The sequence below is a fragment of the Amphiprion ocellaris genome, chromosome 18 (assembly GCF_022539595.1).
Source record: "Amphiprion ocellaris isolate individual 3 ecotype Okinawa chromosome 18, ASM2253959v1, whole genome shotgun sequence".
Taxonomy (NCBI): Eukaryota; Metazoa; Chordata; class Actinopteri; family Pomacentridae; genus Amphiprion; species Amphiprion ocellaris.
This window is the reverse complement of record NC_072783.1, coordinates 11,310,575-11,324,297: the sequence shown is the minus strand read 5'-3', so window position 1 is coordinate 11,324,297 and position 13,723 is coordinate 11,310,575. Positions and strand designations below refer to the sequence as shown.

At 39.7% G+C, this 13,723-nt stretch overlaps 1 protein-coding gene and 1 long non-coding RNA gene across 5 annotated transcripts in view; one reads left to right on the top strand and one right to left on the bottom strand.

Moving 5' to 3' along the window:
• Window positions 1-13,723, bottom strand: part of LOC129347394 (uncharacterized) — a 218,509-nt gene that overhangs the window by 100,138 nt on the left and 104,648 nt on the right. The gene's annotated exons all lie outside the window — the stretch shown is intronic.
• Window positions 1-13,723, top strand: part of exoc6 (exocyst complex component 6) — a 50,419-nt gene that overhangs the window by 6,509 nt on the left and 30,187 nt on the right. For all 4 annotated transcript variants that reach the window (XM_023265191.3, XM_023265193.3, XM_023265194.3 and 1 more), the window contains exons 2-4: window positions 10,762-10,933; window positions 13,043-13,090; window positions 13,284-13,374. In XM_023265191.3, coding sequence (XP_023120959.1) covers window positions 10,762-10,933; window positions 13,043-13,090; window positions 13,284-13,374 — 311 coding nt within the window. The remainder of the gene's footprint in view (window positions 1-10,761; window positions 10,934-13,042; window positions 13,091-13,283; window positions 13,375-13,723) is intronic.

Genomic DNA, 13,723 nt, shown 5'->3' with positions numbered 1-13,723 from the left:
TGTTTGGCAGAGGTCTACAGCTGCAAGTTGGTAGTTTTAAGTGTACCTGTATTGAGAGGAGAAACTAGGCCAAGATTGATAGTCTATAAATGATTATTTTTCATTTAGCTGTCTGCTGCAGAATTTCTTCCTCATCCACTGACAGTTATATTGTGTAATAAAGGATTTCACAGTGAGAGTGGACTGAAGTCCAAATTCCATGACACACCTCTAAAACAGTTACAATAAACTATCAATAAATACATGGGAAAGGTAAGGACAGATTGAGTTTAAATACTTAAATATTGTGTCATAGTATTTCCCTTTGTTTTTTTGTTTTTTTTTTTACTTTGGTGTCGAATGTTGCTTTACCAGTTCTGTCGTTGTGCACCACTACAGTGGATTTAATAATAAATAATAATACATTTTATTTGTATAGTGCTGTTCTGTTCACTCAAAGAGACTTTCCAGGTAAAAATTGAAAAATAAAACCAAATGGAATAAAGACCAGGTATAAAAGCATATGACTATGAAAATTAATTTGAATTCTTTTAAGTTTTTGATCAAAAATGTACTTGTCCATCATGAGACAATGAGCTTCCTAGCCACTGTAGCTAGCAGCAGAAGTTGCTCCAGCGCCGACGGTGCAGACTGAAGCTCTGCTAAAAAGACCTGAAAAGGCTCCTGTAGCACAATATAGTGTCAAAGCAATCACAGTCTTTATAGAATAGAAGATTTTGAAATTAAATGGCAACAAGCAGACATTTGAGATTTTGTCAGATCATTCTATGATTTTTCCAGTAGAATTTATGACTAGTTAATAGTTTCTGGAATGTTGGAACCCATCACCTAATGTTGTTTATAGTATTAGTGTGTGCAATGAATGGCCTCTATTCAGCCCTACTGGAAGCTGCTTCTGTTATTGTTGCAGTGGAATACCTGAGTGCTAATTCTTTTAATATATTCTACAGGAGTATATAAATGTTTGGGCATTCAACATGATTTGAGCTCTCACATAACTGTTCCCAGTGTCTTGAATATTAACTAGGTTTTCCGGTATATAGCTTGTTCACTGTCATTGCTAGAAAAGACGAGATAATGTAAATTTCAATAAATACTGCCTATAAACACTTTGAATACTCAAAGTTTAACCCAACAATATAGCAGCCATGGACTCCTCTAGGCAGCTGCCTAGCACTCAAAAAATAAACTGCCTGAGGCCCACGAAGCAGCCAAAGGCCATAATAAGATAACAAAGCTACTGTCAATAAAAAATGGCAGTAAACAGGAATGATGGAGCTCAAGTCTAAAGCCTGAAAGGTGGAAGGCACATATAAAATGTGGTGTAATTCATCAGCAGGCTCTCGATAGATGAGCAGTAGAGGGTCAACCACAGTTTGGTGTCCAGGTTGTTCTTCAGGAAATGTCGTTGCTGCTGGGCCTTCCTGGTGACCGCTGAGATGTTGTCTGTCCAGGAGAGGTCTGCAGAGAAACCTGAAGGTGTGGAAATTTTCCACAGACTCATCGTTGATATAAAGGGGGACAAGGTCTACTTTGTGCCTCTTGAAGTCCAAGATGATCTCCTTTGCTTTTGTGGTGTTCAGTGCCTGGTTGTTTACAGAGCACTGCACCGACAACTTCAGGACCTCCTCTCTGTAGGCTGACTCGTCTGCCCTTGAGATCAGACCAACCACTGTGGTGTCGTCGGCAAATTTGACGATGACGTTGCCTTCATGGGCTGGCCTGCAGTCATAGGTGTAGCGACAGTACAGGAAGGGACTCATCACGCAGCCCTGTGGGCAGCCAGTGGTCAGTATGCGAGTTGAGGAGAGGCAGGGGCCAAGTCTCACAGTCTGGGGCTGATTGGTAAGAAAGTTGGTTGAATACTGATCTATAGTACTCAAAAAGCGTCCTCACATAGCTGCACTGATGCTCCAGGTGGCTGAGTGCAGAGTGGAGAGATGTGGCGATGGTGTCCTCTGTGGATATGCAAATTGGTGGGGGTTGAAGGTGGAGGACACACAGCCCTTGATGTGATGAGAAACCAACCTCTCAAAGCGTTTCATCACTGTAGGCGTGAGGTGACTTCTTTGGCACTGGAATGACTGTGGCAGATTTTAGGCAGTGGGAGATGACTGCTGGGTCCAGGGACAGATTGAAAATCCTGTTGAAGATGGTCGTGAACTGGTGAGCACATGCTCTGAGCATCTTGCCAGGTGCTCCATCTGGGCCAGCAGCCTTCCTGGGGTTGACTGCCAGGAGCACCCTCCTGACGTCATGCTCCTCAGTGGTGAATGGAGAGGTGCTGGAACCTGGTGGGGGCAGGGCTGTGGCTGGTGACTGCCGTTGAGTCTCAAAACGAGCAAAGAAGCAGTTATGCTCCTCTGCCAGTGAAGCACTTACATCCCCTGTAATTTGTGATGTTCTATAAACCCTGCCACAACTGTCGTGGGTTATTGCTGGAGAGGTGGGTCTCTATCCTCCTGTTATAGTCCGCTTTGTTTTTCTTGATGCCCTTTCTCAGGTCGGCTCGAGCAGCATTCTGTGGAGCCCTTTCACCAGGCCTGCAAGCAGCATCGTGGACCCTGACGAATTTGTGGACCTGACTGATCATCCAGGGTTTCTGGTTATAGGAAACCAAATGTTTTTATTCAGTCACGTTACCGATGCAGAACTTGGCATAATCTAGTACGTTACTCTGAATATTTCGAGATCCTGGTGTTCCGATAAATCCCAGTCTGTGTGATCAAAGCAGTCTTGTAACTCTGAAAGTGCATTACAAGGCCAGGTTGTAACAATCTTTGTGACAGGCCTGGTTCTCTATCTGAATCATCTGAATTCGGTATATGCTGGGGTGAGGTATGGCTCTGTAAGCATGCTTGATGTTAGAGTACACATGATCAAGATTGCTCTCCCCTCTAGTAGGACACAACATGCTGATGAAATTTCGGGAGTACAGTCTTTAGATTACCCTTATTAAAGGCCCATGCTAATATGTGAGCAGCATCGGGGCAGGCTCGCTGTTGTTTATGGTGTTCAGCAGGAGAGAGAGTGCCATGTTGACACTGGTATCAGGCGGGATATAGACAGCCACAGTCACTACAGTTTGCTCGCTTGACAGGAAAAAGACCGGCATCTGACAGACACATACTCAAGATCAGGAGAACAGTGCTTGTGAGTGATCATACAGTTGTTCCACCAGTCATTGTACCTGTACATGCAGAGCTCCCCTCCTATGCTCTTACTGGAGTCCTCAGTCCGATCCCAGCGGAGCAGAGTGCGGCCTGCTAGCTAGCATTGGCGATCCTGAAGCCAGGTCTCCACAATGATTAGGACACAACAGTCCCGATGTAGAGATTTCCAACAACTTGTATTTCCAGGTCCTTCATTTTGTGTACCATGGATCTGGTGTTAGAGAGGTACAGGCTTGGCAGAGGGAGCTTGTGTGGTTGCTTCCTTAGCCGTAATAAGAGTCCTGACCTGCAGCCCAGCTTTTGCTTCCTCTCCTTCCGCCGTCTGCCTCACCTTCCGGACCCGAGGACAATCTGCAGGGAGCCAGGCAGTCTCGGTACCTCGTCCAGTATGTTGTGCCTCTGAGGAAAGTAGCTTGAGACAGGTATATTGTGCTGGTTACCAATGTCCAGAAGATTCTGGCGAGTGTAAAAAGTGTTTACCAACTCAAACGTACAAAAACAAGAAAGGAGAAAGTACACCAGAGAGCAACGAAAGGGAGACCTGTAAACCGTAAGCCGTGAGATGCTGCAACCGTGTGCGCCAACATCTTGGTGGCTGTTAGTCACACTAGCTGTACCATGCAGATTCAATAAGACATTCAAGGATTCAGAAATTTTCCTGTAATCCTTTGGGTCCTGTGGTTTTACGGGATGCCGCCTTCATGGCTCAGGCTTAATCCAGCACATCTCACTCTTGAGCAGATTGGGATGTTGGCAACTTCATGAAGAGTTGTAGTAGTTCCAGACTTCTTCTGTTTCAGTTACTGAGGCCAGTGTGTGCGGGGGAACAATTAATGCCTTAAAATACATGGATTTATACCCATTCCCCAATCCATGCCTCATCTTAATTTATTCACAGAGATCTACCGAGTTCCTTTTGTTGGTGTTTGTCCTGACATGCAATGTGAATTCTGGGACCGTAAGTGCGCAGGTGACTTTCTAGATCAGTGGATGTGGTGAGAAAAATTAAGGGAAATATTTATCAACTCCATCAATCAACCATGACCTAATTTTATACATTAACTGAGTCATGACATAAACATTTCACATTTGTGGTGCAATGCAATTTAATATGTAAGCTTAGTGCAAACTTATGAACATGCATGTCAAATTTCAGATTGATACATACCTCGATGTTTAAACAAACAATTGCAAATTTCTGAAATCTGCCTATTTTGATTAGAGAAAAATGATTGGCTTGTATAATTGAAATGGATTGTACTATTGAAATTTCACACACAATGCAAGGTCCACAAAGTCTGCATCAAAGTCTGATCACACTCACTTCTGGGTCCTGGTTCAGTATTTTATATCTAGACTGAAAAAAATAGGTTTTTAAGAAAATAGATTAAAAGTGTCAAAATTTGACATATTGAGAGCAGACACCCAATGGAGTGAAGATGCAGAGGAATTGAAAGATTAAAAAGATTCAATTTTGACTCCAGGCCAAGCCGCTTCACTATTTGAACCCTTAATGAGAACTAAAAACAATGGGGTTCCTGCAGCTTCACCGCTTGGACCCCTAATTAAAGCAAACAAGATGCATCTGACCGCAATTTGGAGCCACAACAAAGGTTCTGAATAATGTTGTAAATGGGATATTAGTTGTAGGTTTTAACTTGCAAAATTTTCTAATAACTTATTTTCACTTTGTCCCAAAAATATTTTTAACTTCCTGTGCACACAATAAAACTATTCTTTAAACATTAGAATCTAGCTTTGCTCTGTATGTGCTCCTATCATCAGACCTGAAGTGTAATGTCCCAAGTTAGTGTAGTGGTGTACTGGCAGTTTCTTTTATATATATACACTACTATTCAAAAGTTTGGGGTCACCTAGGCAATTTCATGTTTTCCATGTAAACTCACACTTTAATTCATGTGCTAACATAACTGCACAAGGGGTTTCTAATGATCAGTTAGCCTTTCAACATCATTAGCTAACACAGTGTAGCATTAGAACACAGGAGTGATGGTTGATGGAAATGTTCCTCTGTACCCCTATGGAGATATTCCATTAAAAATCAGCCTGACTAATTTAATGTTATCTTCATTGAAAAAAATGCTTTTATTTCAAAAATAAAGGCATTTGTAACTGACCCTAAACTTTTGAACGGTAGTTTATATATGTAGCCTATATATGATCAAAAATAGTTTTTGTCTTGGTTTAGTGCAACTACAGTTGACATTATGTATAAATAAATGCTGAAGAGTTCAGGTAGGCACAAAAGAACCTTGTCCATTTTAATGAACCTATACAATTTCTGAATGTAGCAGTTTACCTCAGTGTCACTAGATGGAGTTGTTGCTCCATATAAAATGAATGGTCATTCAGTTGTGTTGGCCATGGACTTACAACTTTTTTTCAGTGTAGGGTTCTCATTTTCATTTTTTAACCATTCATGTATTCAAAGTATATTAAACTTCAAAGCTATCTCATTGTCATGTTTTTTTGATGTTGCACTGTTACTGTTAAATCAGTTCTGTTGCCTTGGAATGATCTGTTGTAGCCATCTTTATGCCCTTGAAGTTGTCTTGTCATCCCTTTACATTGTAGGCTTGTTGGTGAGTTCATTTTCCACAAGTCAAGTCACTGTCTGCTCAGGCACACATGTACAGTATCTGCTGGTATTCATTTTGTGTCCAACACCCTGCATCACTTGATTTTAGTGTCTCAGTTATATTTAGGTTTCTCATAAAGCCACTGCTACCTGCTTTGTCAGATAGATACATTCACATTCTTTAAACATATATACAGTATGCATCACAACTAATTACTTCCGTAAGTAAGAGTAAAATGTTTACTTTAATGATGTCATTAAATGTTTACTTTAATGATGTCATTAAATGTTTACTTTAATGACTAAAGAATATATATATATATATATATATATATATATATATATATATATATATATATATATATATATATATATATATAAAAACTAATAACTAATAAGTAATAACAAATGAAGATATCTGCATTCAGAAACTCAGAATGCAGATTATAGTAATACTAAAAAGGGTCAGTAGGGGGTGGTAGGTATTCCATCTGACTACAACATGGTCCAAATATATTATTTAGCAACTAATCAGTAAAAGACATGGAAAAAGGATATTTATTCACCTTTTACCAATATATGCACTATTTATTCTGAAATACAGCTATGTAAACAGCTACAATGCAAAAAAATAAAAATAAATCAAAATATAGTTTGTAACAGCAAACTATATTTCAGTTCAAATAATAACAAAAAAACAAAGTGCTCTAAGACCTGGTAACTTAAATAATCAGACATAAATAAGAAAACAGAAAATAAATACAGTTTACTACAGACAACTACAGTTCAATTAAAAAAAACATTTACTGTGCTACAAGAACTGGTAAGCTATCTATTTCTTCTTTCTTTCTGACATCTTTTACTTCTTCCGTAAGTGTTGAGGCAATGTTCACTTTTCTGTTTGTCAGATGTTGAGTTACCCTGGCCGCATCAGCATAAAAAAATGAACAAGCACATTCAGAATTGTGTCCACGCTCTGTCTGCTGGCTTCGTCAATATTCAATGAAAACACACATTTTTTCTTAGCTTTTCAGAAATACTTTTCTTAAATGCTGGTGCTATGCCAGGTGTATTTATGGAACCTTCATGCTGATTTGACACGGACAGTTTTGACAAAGCATTTTTATCTTCAACACAGATTAATGAGTGGCTGAGATCTGGTGAATGACAAGCCGTGTTCTGTAATGAACGAGCACACGCGTGTTTATAAATCACAAACCCGGTCAGCCTGATGTCGGTACCTCAGCGGTGACTGTTGCTCCCGGTAAACGAGTTGTGAGTTTCAGAGCAGACAGCAGCTCTATGGGTCTGAGTCGTGGCTGTTTAACTAATTTAGGTAACATCACATATCTCCTGTCATGGAATAACACATCATGCCTAATTTTATTGTGATGCCCCACTGGATGCATTCTCAAATGCAACAAGGCTTTCCAAATGTAAACATTGTCTGTGCAAAATAAGAAAACTACTTCAACTTTAGTTATGGGAAAAATGACATATTTGTGCCTTCTTTTTTTTAATTGTTTCAAACAACAGTTCACACTCTCCCTCTCTTCCTCTTTGAGTCCGGTAAATGCCGGCGAAATCCAGGCAATATTTTATCGGTTTTCATCGTAACAAAAAAAACCCCAAAACAATAATGATATTGACTGATATTATATTTTTATGCCAATGTCGGGCCGATAATATCGGTGGGCCGATATTATCGGCCATCCCTATTGCATATGTCTAAAATATGCACATTTTGTACAGTCAGAGACCAGTATCAGACAAAGACAAGGAAAATTTGCAGCTGTCAGAAATAAATTGGTTTGTGATGTGAGGAGAAGCACAAGAGAACAGAGCAAGTGTCTGGTGAGTGACAATATTCAGTAACAAGTTAATGTGTTCACATCGCACTGCAATGCAGTATACTATCATGTATCAATATTTACCAGATCTAATAATAGGTGTTGCAATTGGAGAAACTCGTGCAAGTACCAGTTATAGCTTGTCTAAAACAAAAACAACACAGACCGATACAGCTGACTATTTTCAAAAGAAGGCTACATAGTTCACATTTTTGTTAAAGCTGAAATTCAAAATGATGGAACTGTGACCGTTGCTTGCACCAGTGCCAGAAGCTACTGCTGTAAAACTGAAATGGCTACATGTGTGAAGATATGCACCTTTTAGCTTCAAATGTCCTGCCCGAGACATTCCATCTGGAACTACATTGTATTTCTGGGAACATGTCTAAAATGAGCACTGCACACAATGTTGTCTGTCACAAATAAGGCTGTGTAATCTCAACTGTTCCCCTGCATAAAACACATGGCAGCAAAGCAGCTCTGTTTCTCTTCCTTTTAGGAAAAATGTGTACTCCACATCCTCACAGGCTGGAATTTGCAGCGTACGCAAACACAATAATTCACCATGATAAAAAAAGTCTTGAAACACATAGTAGAACTGGTGAAAAAACACCAACTAATTCACAATTGCTCAGACCTACTTTCTACTTTCACACAGTGTGCTGAGACAAAAATGGCTATGCAGCGTAATATGATGCATTGTGAAATAAAAACCATTTACAGAGTGCTGCTCAGAATTCCTGCTGTTATGTCTCTCCTGGCCTAGCTTCAACAGGCACAGATGGCCATGTGTATATATGTATGAGTGATTTTGTGCATGCATGTGGGTGTGGGAGTGTGTGTTTTGGATAACCTGTAGTAACGATAATTTACAAATAATTGAGCACGTCATCACAGTACTGTTGGTTTTCCGTATATTTGCAGTGCATTTGTCCAGCATTCTTGTGCACCTTTGATTATTTAACTCTAAAAGGTAAACCTTCATTTATTCTTCATATATTTCATAGTTATTGCTTGTAAAATGAAATATCTCAAACCTTTTTTGTTGGTTATGGCTTTTTTATGGTTGTGGCTTATATCTCATTAAAATTAAAGATGAGCATTTCAGATGATTTGAAAGAAATGATTCACAATACTAAAAAGTCAGGCTTCTGAAAAGTATCTTCATTCACACACTCAATATTTGGGGTTTGCATCATGATGTTCTCTGGAGTTGTAGATCAGGTGATTGATTGGACAATCAAGCACAGTAATATCATAGTCAGCAAACCATTTGCTTGTACTTCTGTCTTTGTGGGTAGGTGTTAAGTCCTGCTGGAAAGGGAAATCAGCATCTCCATGAAGCTTGTCAGCAGATGGATGCATGAAGTGCTCTAAAATCTTCTGGTAGATGGTTGAGTTTGGACTTGATAAAACACAGTGGACCAACTCCAGTAGATGATATGACACCCTAAACCATCACAGACTGAGACAACTTCACACTAGACTTCAAACATCTTAGATTCTGAGCCCCTCTACTCCTCCAGACTCTAGCACCTTGATTTCCAAATAAAACGCAAAATTTACTTATATTTTTTAAAGAGGACTTTGCACCACTGAGCAACAGTCCCGTTCTTTTTCTTCTTAGCCCAGATAAGATGCTTCTGATGTTGTCTCTGGTTCAGGACTGGTGTAGTATTAGAAATGTGATGCTTGAAGCTTCTTTTCTTTAGACATCTGTGCTTGGTGGCTCTGGATGCACTAACACTAGCCTCAGTCAACTCCTAGTGAAGCTCTCAAGTTCTTTGATCAGCTTTTTTTTTTTTTTTTTGATAATCCTCTCAAGGCTGCGGTCATCAATGTTGCTTGGCCACCATTTCCTACCACATTTTTCCCTTCCAGTTGACTTTTAAGTCAGCAGACTTTAATGCAGTTGTAGTTGCTTTGTGGTCTCTTAATTATTTCCACAGATGGATGGAAATGCCTAGTCTAGAATATAATACATTTTCCCTTTCTTGAGATGCGGGACTACATACAGTAGGGGTGACTTTTGCTAGAAACTACCGAACCCTTGCAGTACTATGCACATTGAAGGGGTGCATCTCTTGCACTGTATGTTAGCAGTGTTACTGAACCTGAGCTATCACAGATTAACTCAAATCAACAGCCTTAATATTGTTTTTGATTCTGGAGGTATCGCAAATACTTCACTTATATGCAGGGCCTTTGAGAGATGTGTTAGTGATGTATTAATCAGATCATCCAGATAATATAATCTTTGACCTTTTCAGTTATTAGTTTAAATCAAGCTGATAGCACCAAATCTTTCGGGGATCAGTTTTATCTCCAAAATATATCAAACTTGAAACTAAGATTTATTGTCAAACATTTCTGTATTGTCCCGTCTGAAACTTAATTTCTTATCATGTCTTGTTTTGTTCCTGTTGCACTTGATAAGACCTATGGACACTGTCCTTTTAATTGTCATATTATAATGTGTCTTTTTAGAAAGGTATGCACGGACAGGCAGAGGGAAAAAAAGGAAATGAGGTTGGAACATGGCTGTATTTATTAGCAAAGTCCAGAGGGTAAAGAAAAAGCTGTAAGCACAACAGCATTTTCGTGGTTGTCTACTTCCATACCCAGCAAACGCAGAAGAACATTATTGTTCATGTGGTCATGTGTTCACCTGATTAATATCAATCCTAGACTGACTCTCATTTCTGGTGGGACTGAAAACTCAAAGAAATTAGCTAAAAGTTGAAGTCAGAGGAACTGCAGAGTTGGCAATAGCTTGCTATGTGTTTTGTCACTATTGTTTGTAAAACATTTGTATTTCTATAAGTATTTGAGTCTAATAAATAGTCAGAGCTTAGAAAACACATTTTTTATGAGTGTCCTACATTGGAAAAAAGATAAGCTATCTTGTCATTGTGTATCCAGCAGTCCCATGCAATAAAGATGGTGTGTAAGCTTTTTGTTTCGCAGTACAGCTTTGGTCATTAACTTCCAAGAAGCTGCAGATGGACTTATGCAAAGTGACATGAGAAGAAACATTTTTGATTCTAAATCTTTTTTTCATCATTCTTCTTCTTGTTTTTACCAGTTTTCTTTTGTTTTGTCAACTCCTCTATTTCATCACCTCTTTTGTCTTTCACAGGTCTATTTATGATGACCAGCCCAATGCCCACAAGCGCTTCATGGAGAAGCTGGATGCCAGGATAAGGAATCATGACCGTGAGATTGAAAAGATGTGCAATTTCCATCATCAAGGCTTTGTGGATGCCATCACAGAGCTCCTCAAAGTCCGTGCTGATGCAGAGAAGCTGATGGTAAGAGACATTATGCAAAGAGGACTTTGAGGTGAAAGAAGTGACAGCAGGACAGTTCTCTAAATGCATTGGCTGTATGAGCACTAGAATTACCAATTAACCAAATTAGAGATGGTTTTCTGTCAGAGAAGATAAGATCTTTTCTTTTTGTCGTCACCTTCAACTGCCTCCACCACCATCATGAACGTGTAGAAGAAAAATACAAGGAGCCAAACTGACATTTTTAGGTCTGCAGTGGGTGTTTATGTAGTCACTGTTGGCCTGATATGCAGTCATATTGTAATGGCAGCTACAATCCTCAGTCTTGTTGCAGATCTTTATCTTGCCTGTTAGTGTCAGTGTTTGATTTGAAATAGATGCTTATCAAAATCTTCTAGTTACAATCTAATGGGTGGAATACAATACAGTAAGCATCTCTTCTGACTAATCTACTTGAAGAAACACTGTTAGAACTAAATCCCTTTGGAGGCATCGCTGTGGAATTAGCTCATATCTGAACTTTACAGGGTCCAGCTGCAATTCAGGTCCAGACAAGACTAAACAGGTCCCTGTGAAAGTTCGTTGTCCAACACCTGGCATCCCAATTCAGGAGAAGCTTTTTTGGGGAGAAGTGAACATGAACAATAATTCAAATTGCTTTGAGTTACCTCTTCTAGATGCAGCTCATCAGGGTCTTTCTCTGTAATGGAACAAGGTAGCTAATGATCATAGGCACTGTCCCATAATGAAAAGTGGTAGGCTATACTGCCTGCTGCCTGACTGGTGTAGTGTTATATTTTTAGATGGCAGTCTTGGTTCAGTTTTGTCACCTATCTCTGCTGTCAAGCACTCTTGTTTTGGTGATGAACCCTTGCTGACTAAATAAAAGAAACAATGATTATGTAGTTGATCACTCTTGTCCACTGTTGCTTCACTGTTGAAAGGACTGTCATCAAAAAGCTGACTGGTCAATTGGGTCATGGCTCTCAACCGTGTGACAAGAGCAGAGAGTTCAAAAATCCCCATCCAGAATCGAGAAGTTTGTCACTGAATCTGTGAGAAAGAGCCTGTCACAAGCCATTAAACCCCATGAAAGGCCCATTGCACTGATGATGGGTTCAGGTCCCCGCTGCCTGGTTAATCTGAATTTGCCTGCCTTTGTCCTTGCCCCTTCATGGACAATGAGCTGATTACAAGGCTGAGCAGCTGCAGTGAGGGAGGTAGAGAGGGAAAAGAGAGGGCATGAAGAGGGGGAGCAGACAGAAAGAGGAAGGTCAGATAGACATGGTTGGCACGTATGCCAGAACCAAGACCAAGCTATTTATACATTCTAAAATAATATTCAGCAATTAAAATTTGAAAAAGATGTTGAATTAGAAATGTTCACTTAGAAGAAAAATAGTTCTTTTGCAACTTTAAGCAGACGTGCCTGCTCTGCTTTGTTACAAAATCTGTAAATTCCAATGAATGACTGAGCATTTGCACAACCTACACCTTAATCACACATTTAAATTACAGACGAACAAGATAGTGCCTTAAAAACAATCTGGATATTTAAACTGGTTGGTTTTGTTTTTTGTTTTCAACAAGCTCAAGTTGACAGTGCTGTCTTAAAAGTGTTTTTTGTCAACAAATCTCATGAAAGGAGTCAAATCAACAGTGTGGCTTTCAGCGCCAAGCCTGCTAGTTTATAAAGATGTAAATCTTAGAAGAAAAAAAAGAATTCGCAACAAATAAATACATTTTTAAAAAGGCTCCCAAATTTCCTAAAACATCTGGTCACTGTAGTTTTACTAAAGCTTACTCAAACAGGAGGGTACATTGCACATGCTGACAGCTATTTTCACCATTGAATTATTCCACATTTAGTGTTTATGTATTTGGGAGTGATTCCAATTAAACCATAGGAAAAGATACGTGTCACTCAGTTGTTTTATATTGTAGTGTTAATAACAAAGGAGAGAGAGGGCATGAAGAGAGGGAGCAGACAGTGAATGTCTCTACACTGATTATTTAATGTCTACTAGGAATGGATCAATGGAGGTTTGTTGGCATTCTGAATAGATAAAGAATAAAAGAAGAGATTTCAGGGATGTACAGTTAAACTGATGTCTGTGTTTGTTTTCAAAGGGTCAAGTGACAGACACTAATCGAAGACTACAAGAAGCTGGGAGGGAGGTAATCCATGCATGCTTGTATGCTAGAATGTGCAGAAGACAAAACATTGCTTTTTGTTCCCCTGTCAGGACATATGCATGCCCATTAACTGCAAAGACAGTTCTGTATTAGACATGACCGTTCTTTAACCCAGTAGTCAACTGTGGTGGCCTCTCCTTCATTGTCTCCTTCCATTGTCTGTTCCCTCCCCCAGGTGACAGCTCAGACAGAGGAGGTGATTCGCTGTCGGATCCAGCAGAGGAACATGGCGACCACTGTGGAGAAGCTCCAGCTCTGTATACCAGGTACCACTGCTGCCTTTGTGTTCCGTGTACGTTCATAACACACACTCATACAACTTGAAGGAAAAAAATGGGGTTGCTAAGTCAGAATTTTTCAAAATCAGGATAAGACACCCAACAATCAGTCATACTAAATATTTGTTGGTAAACACTGTTAATGCATGCTCTTGCAAATAGTACTTCAAGAGTTCAAAGATTCATAATGAGACATATAAAGGCTGCTAGGCTTGTTTTATGCTTGACGCGTCTGTGAGGTCCATGCGGCTCCATGTGGGCAAATTACGCCATTTTAGCAGCCACACCCCCTCACACAGCCCTTCTCAAGCGGAAAATTTCCGTGTCGTGCACCTCC